Raw genomic sequence first — 20,541 nt, forward strand, 5'->3', positions numbered from 1 at the left:
GAATGGTGTTAGTAAAATAAATGATGATAATGAGCTCTTATTTCCACTTGAATGACTACAATAGTTTTGAAAAATATTTTGCTCATCCGGTAGTTCTTTCTTTCCGTAATGTGTAGCACATATGTTTTGAAATTTCGTTTAGTTTTGACTGAATAAAAATTTTTCAATAATATATTACAAAATGTAAATTTAAATATAGTTATTTATTCGTTTATTACCTTAAAATAATTTTATAATTTATTTGGTATTACATATAAACTTCTATATAGGTAAACTATTTTTAAACATCTCAAAATCTAAAAAATCATGGTAAAAACTTATAACATTTTTTTACAATATTTTAAACATTTTCATATTTACACAATTTTTCATATGGTTAGAAAAATCCCAACAATTTTAAATTTTTTCACTTCCTGTTGCTAGGCTGTTGGAACGTTGGAAACATTTCAATAAGTATGCAATCTGCGACTGATCGTAGAGTACTGCGCTGTACTGTGTGTTTCCTCTACTTATCAACCCATTACTTAATATTTTTAAATAACAAGAATTTTTATAAATACTGATACAAATTAAACTAATATATCAAATATTAATATTTTGAAACAATTGAAAATGTAAGAAGATTGACAAAAATACAAATAAAATTATAGTTTTTTGTTCCTCAGTATCCATCAAGATATTTTTCATTGGCATCTCAAATTTTTAAATATCTAAATAAATGTTATCGTTAAAAGAAGATTTTTTAAACCTGTCACTTTGTCCCTGACGAGTTTGCAACTTTCCAGCTGACCAACACTTTCGAAGAGAGACCTCATGTCGTCCTGGTTCATGAAGGCAGGAAGGTAATTGACGATCAAGTTGGAGTTGTTGTTGGAGTTGTTGTTGGAGTAGTTGTTGGAGTAGTTGTTGGAGTTGTTGTTGGAGTTGTTGTTGGAGTTGTTGTTGGAGTTGTTGTTGATGGTGTTTTTAGTATTGTTGGAGACAATGCTCTTGTCCATGGTAATTAAATTGTTGCTAATGTTATTTTTGATGTTAAGTTTCATGGTCGAACCCGTACTTTCGTTTCGCGTGTTGTTCGAGTAGTCATTTTCTCCCGCTAACTCGCTTCGGTTCGACTGACTGTTCACTTTGTCGTTAAGTTGATGTGTATCTGCAGTGATGATGTCATCAGACGATGTCACGCATGAGTGAGATGATGATAATGAGGAGGAGGAGGATGAAGATGATGATGAGGCAGAAAGTGATTGTTTAGTGAGTGGAAGCAATGGAGATTTTTCGGTTGTTGCTATGGTTACGTGGGCTATCCCCGCGTCAAACGTTGTTGCCATTGTGCTGATGTTACTATCAGTTGTGTTGGGGTTTTAATTCTGTCGTTGATGTTTCTGTTTCTGTTATTGTCGTTGTTGTTGCTGATGTTGTTGTTGTTGATGTTGTTGTTGATGTTGTTGTTGTTGATGTTGTTGTTGTAGTTGCAAATATTGCTGTTGTTTTTTTTTGAAGATGTGGTAGCTGCTGTTGTTTCTCGTTGACGACAAATCCTGTGTTTTTCCTTATTTATCCACTGGTGAACTTTCTGAAATAAAATAATTAAATAATTTGATTCATTAATTTCACACATAAAGAGCAGTATCTCGATTAACATAACATCGGTTCAACTAGATCATGACATTTGTGAGATGGTTTACGATAACATTTTAAAATCAATCAGACCAAATAAAATATTCAAATTTTTTTGAAGAAAAATTCAATTTAATTGATGAAACATCACAAAACTCATGTCACGTCAACCTCACTTACAGTTTACTTTACAGTTTTACACATAGGTGTTTTTGCAGTGTGTGTGTGTGTGTATGTGTGTGTGTGTGTGTGTGTGTGTGTGTGTGTGTGTGTGTGATACAGTTTTTGTTTTCCTACTTCCATTTAATTATTTATTGCTGACCACTTAACATCAATTTTATATTTTTTAAAAAATTATTTTTCTCTAATATGAAGAGCGTAATAGCGTTAACATTTTTTTTTTACATTTGTTTATACATGCATGCTTATGTTGTATATTTTTTATAATATTTCTATGGAGCCTCGTGTTTCCTAAATCGTTGAACCCTGACCTCTGTGATGTTTTTTTAAAGATTCCTGCTACGAAATCATGTTTCACCATTCATACATTATTTTGCAGTGCCTTATTTACATGCTTCAAATTATATATTTATTTATTTTGCTGTTATTGTGAAAGAAAATTTTATTTTTATCATTTTTTAATTAAAATGCCAGCAACAAACTTTAGCAATTGCAAGATGTGAAGAAATGTACTGTTTCAGAAGATCTTATGAGATGGTGAAATGAAGTTAATGATAGGAATTTGTGTGATTGATCGTTGAAACGATTGATGTGATGGATGTTTGGTTTTGATGGATGTTCGGTTTTGATGGATGATCGGTTTTGATGGATGATCGTTATTTGTCCCCGTCATTCAATCAATCAGGCTGTGACGTGCGCATGACATACTCTCCTGACTTCTCAATTTTTTCTTCTTTGTTGAAATTACTTTCATCTTCTTTCATGACGTTGGTTGTACGTACTAGCAACATTCAGAACTACTGCTGCACACTAACACATTAACACATATACATAGATTCACGCACATACATTCACATATACCCATAGACTTACACACACATACTCAACCCGAACACAAAACACACACATACATCAAAATGATGAAAAGATTAGTTTGTTATTTAACCACTAACGGAAACAACATGGCATCAACAGTTACAACAACGATATGCATTACATATGGCTTCTTTCGAGAACGTGTAAGCCTTATTAATAATAATTCTCTTAGCTCAATTACCGTTTAATTTAAAAATAATGAAAAAAATTTTAATTAAATATTTAATGATTCATAACAGAATGAATATCTTTTGCAACTTGTTGAGTTGTTGATGTCGTTTGGATAGTGATTTTAATGAATAAAAACTCATGATGAAATTTCGTTTCGTCTTGTTTTAAAGAGGCAATCATAAAATTAATTTAGCGCATGTTACTGTCAACTGATATTTTTTAATTACATTATTTAGGTCTCTATTCAGTTATGGTTTAGAGAAGCATGTTTTATGCTAACACAATCATGTTCATCTTTTGATTAGTTGCATTTGTTTGTTAAAAACATGATTTGTATAAAATTCTACTAGGAAGTGATTATTGTCATAAATGCCACAAATTATATAACAATCTTTCGTTATATTTGTTGTTTCCTGATACGATATGTATAGATATGGCACAACAATTTTTAGTATGTTTTTAATTGCTTAACAATTTTTAGTATGTTTTGAATTTTCAACTGATGATTGTCTGCTATATATTTTTAAATTACTGCTGTGATAGGTTACGTAACTATGCTTCAGTTCTATTATCTTTGAATTCTTTTTCCAAGTTCTAGAAATAACATCGTGACGAGGGAGTATGTTGAAAAAGTTTTTATTCAATCATCACATGTGTAGCCGATGACAACTTTGTTCTTATGGATCTTCAGTTGATGTGTTGTAATGTTGGTGAGCATACATTCTGCAAACAGCATCTAAATGGATCAATTTTTAAATATTTTTGTTCACTTGGATATTTACTTAGTAGAATGAGTATAGTTATTGATGAGCTCGCTCACCTGTTGTTAATTATGCTTATTAATACACTTTCAATAGATTTTCGTTTTTATAAATCTTTCTAAAAACAAACGCTCGCACGCAGTTACACATAGACACACAAATGTTCTTAAACAAATGTTCTTCCTTAAACAAATTCACCCACGTTGGCCGCATCACGAGCCTGCTGCCTCCGTCATGTTTGCAGTCAACAAACGACGACGAAGCAACATCTGCCCCACGCTAAATCTTCAAAATCTCTAAAGCCTCTTCTTATGTGATGCATGTTTGAATGCAGTCGGTGCACAAACATTGACATCCAATCTGTCCGATATTGATTTTGTTTCTATTTATTACTCTGCTTTTACACCTGCTCGTTAAACGAACCAGCCTATAAAACTTTCCATACAGGCGATGTTTATTATATTGCACAGGTAGTAGAAACACGGTTGCAAACTTATACACACACACATAAACTTATACACACACACCACATACACACACACACCACACACACACACACACTACACACACATACACACATGCTAAATTATACACACATCACACATTCAATGTACAAATTACAAATCAACATGAAAATAATTACTTGCAAAAATGCTTACAATGTGAAAAGATGCAAGATGCTAAGTATTCTATGTTCTATGTGTGGTCAAAATAATGGGCCTTCGAATAAGAATTAATGAATGTAATATCAAAAATAATTTCGCCTAAAAACTAAAAGACAAAGAGCTTCACAAAAAAATTATTTAAAATTTGTCACAAACTGCTTCGTTCTTTCAAACTTTATTAAATGTCATTTCATTACCTTAACTATCGTGGTATTGAAAAAATGTTTTTTAGATATATTAAGTAAATTGCCATGCTTCCATTCAAAACTTTTCTTACTGGAAGTTCTAACAGGAACGTTTGAAATGTACCCTTCAAAGAGTTGTGGTATTGGATTTAATTTGTTGATTGTTGCACTCGAGATGGTAGTTAGTTTCTTTAGAATTGCTATATCTAGAATTGCACACCTGTGTGTATATATATATTCACATCGTATTTAGTGCAGCTAACAAATTTTCTTTCACAGTCAGATTTTTTTTATTTTTATTACCGTGAATCACGTTCACATTTTATTAAATTTGACAACATTTAAATTAAAAAGTACCAATTAATTAGAATATTCAGCTATATTTGTATGTTCATTTGTGTTAAAACTAATAGGTAAGAACTAAATAATACTCATGAATTTGCCTCAAAATGATATCAAAAATTTTTTTTGGATGAAACATTTTTATTATTGAAAAAAAATAAAAATGTTCAACGTGTTAGCAAATCCCACAGTTGATGAATTTGATACCTCAAACATGCAAAACACGTTCGTACATGTTCCCCGTTATAAGCTGTCAATGATTTTTTTTATTGAAACATTTAACATTTTTATCCAGTTTGTTAATTGTTAAGGGAGTCGTTTGACATAATTCAAACTCTGTTCATTCATTCGTTCGTTCGTTCACGCACTCACTTCCTCATTCATTCTTTCATTCGTTGCTTTTTTTCCATCTTTTTTCTTTATTACCTCATTCACCCATTCATTCATTCATTCATTCATTCATTCATTCATTCATTCATTCATTCATTCATTCATTCATTCATTCATTCATTCATTCATTCATTCATTCATTCATTCATTCATTCATTCATTCATTCATTCATTCATTCATTCATTCATTCATTCATTCATTCATTCATTCATTCATTCATTCATTCATTCATTCATTCATTCATTCATTCATTCATTCATTCATTCATTCATTCATTCATTCATTCATTCATTCATTCATTCATTCATTCATTCATTCATTCATTCATTCATTCATTCATTCATTCATTCATTCATTCATTCATTCATTCATTCATTCATTCATTCATTCATTCATTCATTCATTCATTCATTCATTCATTTTTTCATGGACAAAACGTTTTATTTCAATCATTGCATCGGTTTCAAGCCAAGCTTTGTGACTCATAAACATGTGTTTGAAATTTTTGTTTGAAGTTATTATCGACTATTTTCTATGAAACCTGAACAAATAAATGTTTGTACAAAATATATGTGTGTGCATGTGCGTGTGTGTGTGTGTGTAGTTTATGTCTGTTTGTATGTGTCAGCGTGTGTCAGTGTGTTTGTTCGCGTTAGTATCACATTTTCTAGAGCTGCACTCATATTTTGAAGTAATTCTTATTCACGATACAAGGAACTGAGGAGATTGCACAGACAAACAACACACATTCATCTGTTCACGTGTGCACGTGCTAGATGTCTGACACGTGTGTATGTCTGCCCAATGGAATTTGTACTTGTTTTTATATTTTTGTGTGTTTGTTTGTGCTTGCTTGATTGTTTGTGTGTTTGTTTAAATGTTTATTATTTTGTTCGTGTATGCGAACATCTGCTTGTATATGTGTATGTTTGTTTGTATGTAAATCTGTTTACATTTGCGAATAGGCATATCCGCTTTGTGTGTAATGTTAATATGTTTATATGATTGCGTGTTTAACGGTGTACGTGTATGTACTTATGTATGTGTGTGCGTATCTCTGTGTACGTTAATTGTTTGTGTGCATGTATGTGTGCGTTTGCGTGTGTGTGCGTGTATGTGTGTGTATGCGTAATGCGTATGTTGTTATTTATGGGTCTTATTAAGTGTGTATTAGGAGGATTTTAATTTTCAATTGAATCATTTGCATTTTAAGTGTTCGTTGCTCGCTCTTTTATTCGAGTTTGTTTATTCTCGTTTGTTTGTGTTTGTTTGTTTGTTCGTATTTGTTTGTTTGTATTTAAATTCGTTTGTTTGTGGTTTTCTATTTTTGTTAGAAAAGTTCTAAATGAGATACTATACTCTAAAGGAAGATGACAATGATAACGATGATGCTGATGATAGTGACGATGACGATGACGACACTCACATTCAGCACACTCACACACACTCTCTCGCACACACACACACACTCACGCACACACACACTCACGCAAACACACACATATACACACATACAGAAACATACGCAAATTTTGCATGTACCTATTATAAAAAATAATCCAATGTTGACAGATAAAAAGTGCCTATTTAAGAGAGGTTAGTTAGTTTATTTTCTTTAACTGTAAAAACGCTCAGAAAAAGATTGTTTCCTTGAAAAGATGCAACATCCATTTTCGTGCTAAATTATTTGTTCTACTGCCAAATTGATACTTTTGATGTTGTTGTTGTCATTCAGTTGTTGCTGTTGTTATTCAATTGTTGTTTTGTTGTTGTTGATGTGTTGTTGCTAGTGTTATGTTTGCAAGTTTTTTTGGTAATTTTTAAAATAAGTCTAATGATTTTAATTTGTGTAAAATTAATTTAGCATATAAACATAAAACATCTTTAACACCCTATACAAGTACTTCGAATTGTTTATAACAATTTATCATTGAAAGAAGATAATTTTATTCCAAATGTAATCATATGAAGTTGATCCACACCGCGTAACCCCATTTCACAAATCAAACTGTGGGAAGATTACGAGTTAAAACATTGAAGAGAATATTTGTAAACACACACGCACACATACACACGAACAAACGCTCGCGAACACGCGCACACAAACGCACACACAGACAGACACACACACACGCACACACACACATATATACTATATATACGTGTAATCGCTGTATAATGGATAAAAAAATGTGTACTCCATGAACATAAATCTTTCCCTGAAAGATGGGCAGGTACATTCTTTCTCAAAAACAACAACCGTCGTCTCTTTTCAATCATCACACACACACACACACACACACACACACACACACACACACACACACACACACACACACACACACACACACACTACTTGACATTAAAGGTAACATTGATTTGCAAGACATCCCATTACATCAAGTTACATTACTTTACTTTCAGTGAATGACATTTAATAAGATCGGATATTGTATTGTGTTGTATCGTCTGGTTTTATATTGTATTGTATTTTACTGTACTGTATTGTATTGTATTGTATTGTACTGCATTGCATTTTATTTAATTTCAATGAGTTGTACATTACTCAAACTCATGTTACTCATATACGGTATTTGTCATTCTTTTAAAAAATCCAAAAATAACATCACATAACATCAGAGTACATTATATTAAAAACCTTACATAAATAGCATCAAAATGAATGACATCCCATTACATGCATTCAACAGTTGAACTGGAGCCAGGTGTGGCGAAACACTCCATCACGTCAACTACCTTAAATCTCATAAAATAAATACAGCTGCTGTCGTGCTGATTAGAGAAGCGATAAAAACAATTTTTAAAAACATTTTTCCAGATCGTTTTCCACATGTAAATATAACATCGCGTTGAAAGAAAAAATGATTTAATCACATCCTGGAGTTCTATCATTTGATGTTATGTGATGTGATGTGATCGAATGGGAATTGTGATGGAATGGGATTTGATGTGTCAATTGATGTCATATTATGTGATGCGATGAGAGACGGTATGAAGTGACGCCGTGTCATGTAGTTTGATTAAATTTTTTCCATTCCATCCATACACACGCTAATTAAATTTTCACCTGTACATATTTATTTTCGCTCACTCGTATTGTAAACTATGGGGAAATAACATTATTTGATATATTACCGTGATAATACAATATATGTAATTTTATTATATAGTTATATAATAATGGTTATAATATTATATGTATAATATATCTAGACAATATATAACAAATAATTTTGTGTCTATGCTAATTATGAGATAAATTTTTTGAAGCGCAAGTTTCATGCTAAATTAATTTTCGGTACTTTTGTTGACTTTCCTTCTTGCAGTCCATCCGCAATTTCTTCAGTCAATCATCATTCATCCATAAATTAGTAATAATAATGATAGTAAATAATACAATAGTGTCATTTTATAAACCGAACTGAAACCGAGCGAACATTCACACTCAGCTGTCGAACTATAAACTCAATTTTAGGTATCCTACTGAAACGTAGCAACAGTTGTGTTGATGAAAAAAGGATGGTGTTGGTTAATAATAAATAGACGGATGGATTAAAATGGATGAATTAATGCATCGGTAAATTTGTGAATCCGTGCATTGAATGGACACATGCATAGATGGATAAACGAATGGATAATCATGTTTATGAATAAATATCTGATTTTTAAATGAATTAAAAATCTGATCTTTGGTTAAAATAGGATGTAGTCATTTTATTTTATAAACTTTTATATTTTTCAAGTCAAAAAATGCCTCATTCAAAAGTGGCGTGTCTGGTGAACGATTGCATGCAGAGCAAAAAAATCTAATTAACAGACAAATTTTTAAAATATAGAAAACCAATTTTTATGTTTTTTAACAATTTAGTTAATAATCATTCGAAAAGACTTATAAGTAACTTTCATTATATCTCAATTGCCTCTCTTGAAAAACATGAATAAGTTTTGATCGTCATATTCTAATTTAAATTGTAAGAAATTTTAAAAAATTTTAAACTTGTTCCAGACTATCGATTTTACTTTAAAAATAAAAATTGGTTGAACTGCGCTACGATTCGACAAAAATAAATCAACCTGTAGAACGGACAATATTCCAGAATTTTTGAAGAATTCTGAATGAAGAATTTTTGTAATGAATGAAACGCCTTTCTTACAATAGCAATTGTTTCACAATATTGGCTACCAGTTGTTTTTGTCCTAAACTAACATAAATATTCCCATTTTCGACCCCATGTTTTTTTTGACTCTCTGCAGTCAACATCGAACCATGATTGTGGATCGAACGGTTAAACAATTCCATATTTCCCTTGGTATGTGAGAACCATCTTGTCATTTAATGTGCATTGGTGGACACTTTTCAGACAATCTCTACCTTATCATGTTCTATCATTTGTCATATGTGTTTGTGTGTGTGGTGTGTGTGTGTGTGTGTCAGTTTGTGTGTGTGTGTGTGTGTGTGTGTGTAGTGGTGTGTGTGTATCAGTTTCTGTATGAACTCAAAGAGATAAAAAAGTTATGTACGGTTCCATCACACACACTTCATTTATTGGACTTTATGATACCATTCGGATGATGTATTTGCCTATAATTTGATGTTCTTTCACTGTTTTTTGTTTGAGTTTTTTGTTATTTGTAATTTGTGTTGTTGTTGTTGTTGTTGTTTATGTTGTTGTCATATTTGGTTTTGTGTTGTTGATTGCTTGTGTTTTTGTTTGTGTGTTTGTTTGTGTTGTTGTTTGATTGTTGTTAATGTTGTTTTTGTTCAACACGATTAAATAAAAAATGAATTTTGTTACGTAGTTCTTTTTATGGTTGTGTTATATTTGTGATAATACTCGTTGATTTACGTAGGTTTGACAGTTTTCGTTATAACTATTTGAACACCTCTACTGATTTCTATAGGAGTATAATGAATTTTACAAAAGAGTTTTTAGAATAATACAATTAGAAGTGAATGTTGTGGCATGTTTGGTATGTTGATGACGTTGATACAGATGATGATAAAGTTGATATTTTGATAACGCTGCTGATGGGTGATGTTGATTTTAGGTTTCATTTCGTGTGTTTGTGTGTCTGTTTATGTATATGTCTGTCTGCCTGTAAGCGTCTATGTGATAACATTTCACGGAGTAGTATTCATATGTTGGTGATAATTGATGTTGATAATGTTAATCACGACAACGCAAGATGACAAATAAAAAATTTGGCAACATTAAAATCTGGTTTGGTATCAAATATATTATGAAAATAATAGAAATATAAATAAAATAAAGAATAAAACAAATCAATGAAATGAAATGAAATAAAAATAATAATACACAAATGGTAAAAACGAAAATTAGGACAGGTGACATTTAGGAAGAAAAATTTTATTTCATGCTACATATAAAATGTACCTTTTTAGTTTATTTTTTTTTAATTTTATTCTCCCTTTTTTTACAAATTTTTATTTTTTAAATTATTGGAAGTATTTATGCTCATCAGAAAACGTTATGATGGAAAAATTTTATTGAAACAAGCAACAAAAAATTCAGTACAAGAACTACATTTCTTTGAATATAAACTAATTTGAATATAAATAAATTTTTATTGATAGGGCTTGAAAAACTTTTATCAAATATAATGTCATTGATAATAGTTTTAATTATTTTACCAAATAGCTCAGATGATATAATTCATACGCTGTTGTCTCGCAAGAGTTTGTTATGCAGAGAGGTGGTTCAAATACAGGCAGAATCATGACAGATAATGTTAGAAGTGTGTTGTCAAAACAATCCTAAAATGATTTGATACTTTGAACGCGTTGTGTGTTTGTCTGGAAACGTTTAATTTTAACACCAAAAACATTTTTGCAATAAACCTTTAATGTGTATTATTAGTATTCAGTCAATCAGTAGCATCTGCTTAGCAGTAGCAGTGATTTTATTTACTATTAGATTATTATTTTTAAATTTATCAATATGCTTATTTGGTAATATTGTGAATAATAATAATAATTACAAAATAAAATTTAGACTACTAATGTTAATAATGATAATAAAAAAATAATGATATAAAGGATATTATTATATTTTCCACTTTTTTTTACCAATATTTAGTTTTGAATGCTGTTTCGTACATTCATTATAAAATTTTCGGCAACTAAATCTGATCTTCCATCAAATTTTTTTCTGTTACTTGAACTTAGTACGCACTGCAAATGGATATGATCAACTGGCGTTTGTATGCCTGCCTGTTTGTCTGTATGCCTGCCTGTTTGTCTGTATGTTTGTCTGCGTATATGTCTGTATGTGTGTATGTGTGTGTGTACGTATGTGAGTGCGTATGTATATCTTCATGTACTTATGTATACACGTGTGTGAGTTTGTATGAACGTATCTATGTATGCCTGTTTGTTACATTGTTTGGGTGTGTTTGTTTGTATGCCTGTTTGTCTGTATGTGAAAATGGGATACAATTTTACTGTATATGTGTGTGTGCGTTTGTGTGTATGTGTGTGTGTGTGAGAGAGAGAGAAAGACAGACAGAGAAAAAAAGAAAGAGAAAAAAAGAGAGAAAGAGAGAGAGCTTGCATTTGTGATGATGATGATGGTGGTGATAAAAAAAGTTCAAGTATATAAAAAAAAGTGGTAAAGATCGTCAATACATTTGAAATGCGGATATTGCTAAATAAAATTAAGTGTTTCTTTAGTTAGATTAAGTATTTCATTAAGTCCTTTAATAAATTTGTATTGCCTGAGTATGGGGATAATATGATTATATCTTATAAAAACTGTTTGCACTTCCTTAAACATACATGCATGCCAGAGGTATTTTTATAAATTAAAACGGTTTTCAATCAATATAATTGAAGATGGAAAAAATTGTTATACACAACACGGCAAAGTAACATCAACATTTAATGTAAATGACATTTAACTTTATTCGTATAACATCGTTATTTATTGTGAATGACATTAACTCAGTGCATCACTCATCACGTCATCATCACACTGTCATAAAAACAATTGCACCAGAGGTTGATGAGGCAATCATGATGCATTCACGTACGAAGATCTTTGATCTGTTTCTTATTAGAAAAACAAACACCACTTAAATAAATATACAGAGCAAGAATTTGTTATTATTAATTATAAACTACAAACATTGAACTTCATGAAAAAAATTACATGGGAATATTTTGCTATATAAGATTCGGAATAATCTCTCAAATAATTCAACTGTGTGTAAATTTTAGAGAATACACGTGCATTAAATTACATGGCCAATCAAAAAAGTTGTTCATTCTTGTAATTTACAGAAGTCCAAATTTAGATAATATAAGCAATGATTCTTTGATATTGCTTCTGAAAACTTTTATGAAGCTCAAAATACAAAATTCATAATTGGCAATTTTTAATTTTCTAAAATAGATTGTAATTATAAATGTTTAGAACCCAATTCTCTAAAATCTAAATTTATTAATTTTATAAACGATTTTTTTTTAATTTATCAATTTTACTACAAGATTTCGTGGGGCTCAAAAATTATTTTTTTAGATTTATTTTAGGATAATGACGATGTTGTAATACTTTAACACTCGTTTCTACCAACACCAATGTTATGACTTCAATTAACTCAATATTTCCAACACCAATGTTGTATCTTCCAACGATTATTAAGTTATCGTTATTCCATAGGTTCAAGATTTTCTATAGATGAACACAACTGCTTCAAACGCAAACTTTGTTGAACGTTTATTTAAATGCCAACAGTAATAGAAACACTAAACTAATCCAAGTAACTATATAAATCATATTTACGACCTTTCTTCACAACCCCTAATTAAGCCTCTACAGTAGATTTTTACAATCCTCTATGGAATGGAAAGATTCCATGGTTTGAAATCAGTGACAAATAGCGGAGGTAACAAATATAACAAGATAACAATAATTAATTATACATCGTAATTCAGCCATTCCAGCTGATACAACAATATCATTAAAAGTTTTGATTCACCCCCCCCCCCCGTTTGGCAAATGAGATCATGCTGTTGTAAGTTTTGAAGTTCAGTTTATTCTTTGTGTTGAGGACAAAAGGAATATGTGCAAATCTCCAAATCAGATTTCAAAAAGTGACGTTATGAATTTATGAATGATAAGCTATCATGCTCGATTAAAACATATGCTCAATTAAGACAGTTCAAAGGCGAAAACAGTATTAAGTTACTTCCAAACCTGCTCAGTTTGATTAAAATTCATGTAGAGTTCAAACATTTGAGGAATAACATTTTAAAAATTCAGCGTGATTCAGCAAAAAGAAAAAAACACATCAAACCTCGCTAAACAAATTAAAACTAACTTTAATGCTTTTTGGCAAAGAATCAACAATGCCAGAAAACATCAAGTAAATCTAGAATATTTAATAACCACTGGTATAAATGGTCAGTAAAACATATTAATGGATGATACAAATTAAGCTAATGTTCTAGCTAAATCTTTTAGCAAACTTTAGATCAAAGATTTTGATTCAGAAACATTCACCCGCAATTTCAAATTTTGATAAGTTGTCTGTAGATGATCAACTTGTTGAAAAAAAAATTGAGGAACTGAATAAATTCAAATCTGCAGGTCCTGATGGTATTTTTTCTGTTTTGTTGAAAAAATAAAAATTCAATTTCTAATTATTTAAGTCATTTATTTAACATCTCCTTATCAACCAAAACAGTTCCAGACAGCTGGAAATACAGTATTATATGTCCTATTTATAAGAAAGGAGATAAATGTAACGTCGCTAACTAAAGAGCGGTGACTCTTAGTTCCATCTGCAGCAAGCTGCTAGAATCGATTGTAAAGGATCATTTGTTGGAATATTTTGAAGTAAAGGCTTTACTAGATTACAGACAATACGGATTTGTTAAAGAAAAATCTACAACCATCCAGTTATTGAAATTGCTAGATGATTGGACCACCAGAGCTGACAGAAAAAAATTCATTTATACCGACTTTAAGAAAGCTTTTGATCGAGAATCTCACGTGTTGTTGTTGTTAAAAAGTTATTGGCATACAGATCTGGCTAAATGGATTAGGGGTTATTTGAAAGATAGAACATTTAGGGTGAGAGTAAATGATTGCTTATCAGACTTCTTTGATGTAAGCAGCGGAATGCACCGGGAAGTGTCTCAGGGCCTGTCTGTTGATCATCTATGTTAATGACATGCTCAAAGTTGTTGAGGGCCTATATGAATAGACGTTAAAATTACACATTACATACATTGCTTATGTTAGACCGAGATCTTTTGGCATTTGAAGCCAGTCACTGCAACAGCAAAACCAGGCGTCTTTACAGTGCCATTTCTATTATCACCAACAACATTATTTTAATGAAAATCATTTTACTGTGAGCACAACAAACAAACAAACAATTGAATGAATAAACAAACATTTTTATTAAGTATTAGCATGAGAAGACTTGTTATGATGTTTGCCATCACAACCACTTTCAATCCGTGTGAAATATATTTCAAATGTGTAACACATGCAACTCTATACCGAAGAGCCGCCAAATTTTTTGTATGAAATGTGGGTGTGTGTGTGGAGTATGTGTGTGTGTTTGTGTGGAGTGTATGTCTAGGTGTGAGTGCGTTTTGTGCATCAGCGTGTTTGTTCTTGCTGTTTATTTATTTTATGCAGAAGAAGTTTAAAACGTTCGCACGGTGAATGCACAACTATCATAATTTCCAAACACCGATCCAGCAGCAAAGTGACTGACTTGGCTGGTAATAAATTCATTAGGAACAGATGAACCGGTATGCAAAAGCATGCCTGTGTGTGATTGAAATCACGCTGGCGCATGGTGCTGACATTTTTATGTACTGTTTTCATTAAAGATGGTCATCAACTTCGTACATTAGTACATCAACTATAATGCAATTTTATAATGTTTTTAAACAATTCATCATCACTTAATTAATTTGTTATCATTTAGTGTTATCATTTAATAATGCGATACAGTCAATTAGTGTTCAAACGTCACGAATTCATCATATCATTTTTAACATTTTCCATTATCATTATAACTGTTGGAACGCTAAAAATACTTTTATATAAAAACATATATCTAACTCCAACATCATAGCAAATAATAAGAGTTTAAATCAAAGAATAGCATAGCTTGACATGAAAAATATTTAAACATTGTAAGACCGAACACAATTATTTGATATCAAATGAAAATAATCATTGCAACTCACTTGTTCTTAATAGGTTTTGTCGTTATGATGATAACAAAATGTTGATGGTGTTGTTGAGGATATGATGATGGTGATGTTGGTGAGTATGTTGACGATAATAAAGTAGCTGCTGTTGCTACTGGCGATGTTGACGATGATGAAGTCGCTTCTAATATTAACGATGATTTTGGCAATTTAAGATGTTAATAAGAAAAAATTTTCTGGTAAATTGATGATGATATTGTTGAAATTGCTGATGATGATGACAATGATAGTGAGGATGTTGAAAAGTGGCGATGATGATAATGTTGTAGATGATAATAATGATTACAAAGCTGATGATGATGAGATGATATTACGGATGTTGATGTTATGAACAAATTTAACATCAACGATGCAGATGGCATTAGGAAGAATTTTATTTTACTTGCGATAAAATCTTTACACGAAGTTCTGGTGATGACGAGTAGTAAAATATGTGATGGCGCAACTGATGTCTTCTTAAGATGATGATGATGATAACGCAGCGTGTGTAAGTGGGGTGTGAGAATATGTGTATGTGTTTGTATGTATATATTTTTGTGTGTATGTATGTATGTGAGTGTGTCGATTTAAGCAATGCCCAAAACTTTTACGAAGTTGTGCTTTATAATTTAACACATTCAGTATTTTTCAATTTTTTGTAAAAATAACTAACAATTGACGAATCATAAAAAAATTTTTGATGCTGTAGGTAAATTATTTATTTGTATTTCTAGAATTCTTGCCCTTTTTAAAGCCGCCAATAAACTATTACGATGATAAGAAGAGGAGCAGAACAAACGATACGTATAAAAACTTCTAATTAAAACTTCCAACACCAAAAAATGTACCTTTATAAATAGTATCTATATGGTAGTATGATATGATCTACACATATACTGCATACATATTATATATTATTATTATTTTATTAATCTGTGTATATTTATGAACTACACGTATGTCTATTTGCTTATTTACAGATGTTCTCTTAAAGCTGCTTTTTTCATCTCAGTTTTCCTCGTTTAATTAATTAAAATTAATAATTAATTGTAATTAAAAATTTGTTTGTATTCATATTTATATCACGTTTATATTAATAATTTGTATTAAATGTTTGTTTGTATGTAGATTTGTGTGTGTATGTACGTATTTATGTATGTATTCATTCATGTATATATGTATATGTATGTATGTATATGTGATTTCATCTACTGATACATGCGCTAACGAACTACTACAATAATACAATACTGCAATCAAGGAGAGGCCTACTTGCCAATATACAACACTTTCTTATGGGTTGAAGCAGTGGTATGCAAAGAACCTCAATTTTTTCCACTTTTAATTATTTTCGGTAATGTCGATTTTTAGTATTTTAAATTTATAGAAATTAAAAATAATTAATTACCACATTAAATAACAATTAAAAAAAATAAAATTTTAACATTTTAAATAAAAGCAATATTCCAAAATCGGTAAATAAACGATCGTAACTTTTGACTCGAACGATGAAAAAAATCACCCTCCAAATCTACTTCAGAAGTAAGCTTCTTGTTCGAGCGTTAAAAATGAGCGAAGGCCGTTATATTTATTCTAGTTATGTGACTACAATACAATATAACTATCACTAACATAGATATATAACATAAAGCTGATATAACAGATATAGATGTAACATATATAACAGATATAGATATAGCATTGCATAGATATATAACATAAATATCACTTATATTTTGGCTGTAAATCTTTTAAGCAAAGTTTTGCAAGTAGTTTTTGTTGATGACAATTATTGATCGGTTACAATAAGTGTATGATTTCAATTGGAATGAAGTTTAACTGTAGTATTAATTGCACTTTACTAATAACAATGCTAAGACTTTACTATGGAGAAGTAGTAATAATATAGTTGTAATAGTATCAGTATTTGTAGTAGCAGTAGCAGTAGTAATAGTAGCAGTAGTAGACTTATTCGTAGTAGTTAAAGTAGTAGTTTTTGAAGTAGTAGTAGTAGTAATAGTAATAGTAGTAGTAGTAGTAGTAGTGTAGTAGTAGTAGTAGTAGTAGTAGTAGTAGTAGTAGTAGTCAGAGAAGTAGTAATAGTAGTAGAAGTAGCATTTGACTAAAATAAAATAAGAGGATTAAGTTTTTATAACACCGTGGAGACGAGCATTTGCAAATTGCAACCTCTATAAACAGATTAAAATTTTTTGTACTAGCATTGATGATGACGACGATGATGGCGATGATGATGACATTATCATCTATCAACACGACGATGATGACGATGATGATGATGATGAGGATGATAACGATGTTGATAACGATGTTGATGATGATGACGACAATGTTGTAGTAATCAAAATGATGATGATGATGATGATGATTTAAAAATTTAGACATCGCTTCTGGAACTTTTAAGTAACGATTATTAATCATGTGACATTTAATTTATAATTTATATCTTCATTAATTATATTTGGAAAGTACCACCAGCTATCCTTTAATACTGTGGCGGTAATCCGCAATGTTCACATTGGCTGATTGGTTGGTTGGTTGGCTGGCTGGCTGGCTGGCTGGCTGGCTGGTTGGTTGGTTGGTTGGTTGGTCGTCTGACAGAATGAGGAGGGAATGCTGGTCCAGAATTTGTTTTCTATTGAAAAACTTCTTACCTTCAGATTTTTGTCGTTGCAAGTTTTCAGAGTACCGTCCTTTATAAAGGCCGTTCACGTATTCACTTATTAATGGTTTGTCTGATGCTTATTAACTTGGGAAAAATTTTCCAGCCATTGACTATTTAAAAATTATTTTCTTCCCATATATCCAATTTTTGTATGCAAGGAATGATTCATAAGTTATTATTCACGCGTGTTCATGCTTACTTCGCAAAATTATACAGCTTAATAACTCATTTAAATACATGGCTCTTTTTTCGGTAAGAACAAATAAATTAAAAAGAAGTTTAGTGGTAAAAGTCATATTGCTGGTCGTGTTAAGCAGCGAATGATCAAATGGGATGAAATATTTGAAAGGTTGATGCACTTTCTGATGCTACAAGGAATGCTCAGACACCCAGGAACCAACTGAATAATTTAAAGAAGAATAAGATATTCCATGATGGATGATGATGGCAGTAAAAAGGTAGAAGTTGAATAGAAGATCTCATTATCTTATTTATTTTTGCTGTTGCCGTGGTGCTTGTTTGGTCCATTAGGACGTGAGTATGGTGTATGTGAGTTTGTGATTGAGATTTGCAATTTAATTTCTTCTGCAATTTTGAATTCAATACATGATGATGTATAACAATTTAAAAAGTTAATTGAAAAATTTAACGGTATTATATATTATAGCAAAGGAATATGTTTCACAAATTAGTTTTATATAATGTCAGCGTACGTGGATCCAGAGTTTCGCGAGAAGGGTGATTTTAAAATTTCTAGAATGGCTGATGACCTTTTTGCAGGTTCCCATTTTAATGGAAAATGATTTATTCAAAATTATTTTTAAGTTTACAATCTTTTTTCTAATTTCCGTTCACTTTATTACTTTATGTTACACAAAATCTTCGATATTTTCCTCTTTCATGATTCGGTTCCTCCCTGGCACGCCATTCTATAATGTTGTTGTAGTTGCAGTCATGATTGCAGACCATTTCTTATCATTAGTTTAATATTTTCGATCTGTATTATTTTTTTATGTGGCTAGTGAACAATTAAAATAAAATAATAAATGAAAAATAATTTCACTGACCTTCTTTGATGGAATACAATTGAGTAAAGACAAACACTCTACAAAAAACCTTTTCTTTTAGTATTGGTCAACATTGGTCAACAACGGCCATCATTTGTTAATGTCATTAATAAAGTTGGCATCTGCATTCTAAATAGTAAAAGCAATAACTTCTCGTATGAACTACCAACCACACTTCGAGTAAAATATCTTTGATTTTAAACAACAACATTTTTAGTAATAAAAAACAGCAACAACAACAACAACGTTAATGATGTTGTTATTAGCCGACAAGAACAATAACGGTGGTAATAATATTTGCATTTGTGCTCGTTGTTTACGCTCTTGCATCAACGCAAGAGTTTCAAAAAGATTTTTATTGCAATTTTATCGTTAAGGCTGCTAGGATTTGTTTCATCTTTTTTTGCATCCATCCATCCATCCTTTATCTTCTCCATTCATCCATTCCTCCATCCATTCATCCATCCATTTATCCATCTCTCGAACTTTCAAGTGTTATGTCGATTGACAGGCGGTTGATTGACAACTCTCTTAAAAAAAACTCTTAGACGGATAGATAGATGGAAGGATGGATGAATAAACGAATGAATGTGTGGATGGAGGGATGAATGAATGGATGGATCGGTAGATGTTTTTCGATAAGTATATTTGGCTTATAACTATTGATTCATTTGCCGTTTGTCTTCCAATTAATTTAGTCAATATTTCTCAACCTTTGACACAATACAGACTTTGTTGTTTCTAGTTCATTTTTAAGGAATAATTTAATGTAAAATATTTACAGTGTATTAAAGATACTGTCTATAACCTTTTTATGAGAATTGAAAAAGAAAGAAAATCGCTAGCACGTCGTTAAATGGATAATAGTTTGAACAAAAAATGTCAGTAAATTAATAATAAATTTCATAAACAAAATTCAAAATACTAATTATTAATGTCAATTTTTTTTAATGTTTGAAAATGTGATAAATGAAATTTTTTCTTGCTGACGAACGTCGAAAGCATAGTTTATTCGCGTATCGTCTGCCTCCTTTTTCTCAACATTTAAAACGTAGAAAATTCTTTGAAATTTGTAGAGGCAGATAGCAAAAAGAGATAAGAACGCGTTTGAAGATGATGATAAAAGTTTATTTAAAATTTTCACATCCTACCCAATGGAAGTACAAGAAATTTTTTTCTCCGTTAAAACTAATCAGCTGATAATTCGTTAGAAATTAGATTAGGCTACTACATCGTCATTTCTAATGCATTTAATAAAATTAGTTTCGCATTTACTCGCATAAAAAGTTAAAAACTTTGAAAAGAAAATTAAACATGAATGACATTCAACAAGAGAGCGTCATTATAT

General features: G+C 30.8%; 1 protein-coding gene across 1 annotated transcript; it reads right to left on the bottom strand.

Annotated features, from left to right (window-relative positions):
- Positions 1-710: 710 nt before the first annotated feature.
- Positions 711-998, bottom strand: HELRODRAFT_64524 (hypothetical protein; the record flags this gene model as incomplete). Its single annotated transcript, XM_009017444.1, has 1 exon — positions 711-998. One exon carries the CDS (start codon positions 996-998, stop codon positions 711-713), a length of 288 nt encoding a protein of 95 aa, XP_009015692.1.
- Between the last annotated feature and the right edge of the window lie 19,543 nt (positions 999-20,541).

This window comes from Helobdella robusta (assembly GCF_000326865.2).
Source record: "Helobdella robusta unplaced genomic scaffold HELROscaffold_2, whole genome shotgun sequence".
NCBI classification, from domain to species: Eukaryota; Metazoa; Annelida; class Clitellata; order Rhynchobdellida; family Glossiphoniidae; genus Helobdella; species Helobdella robusta.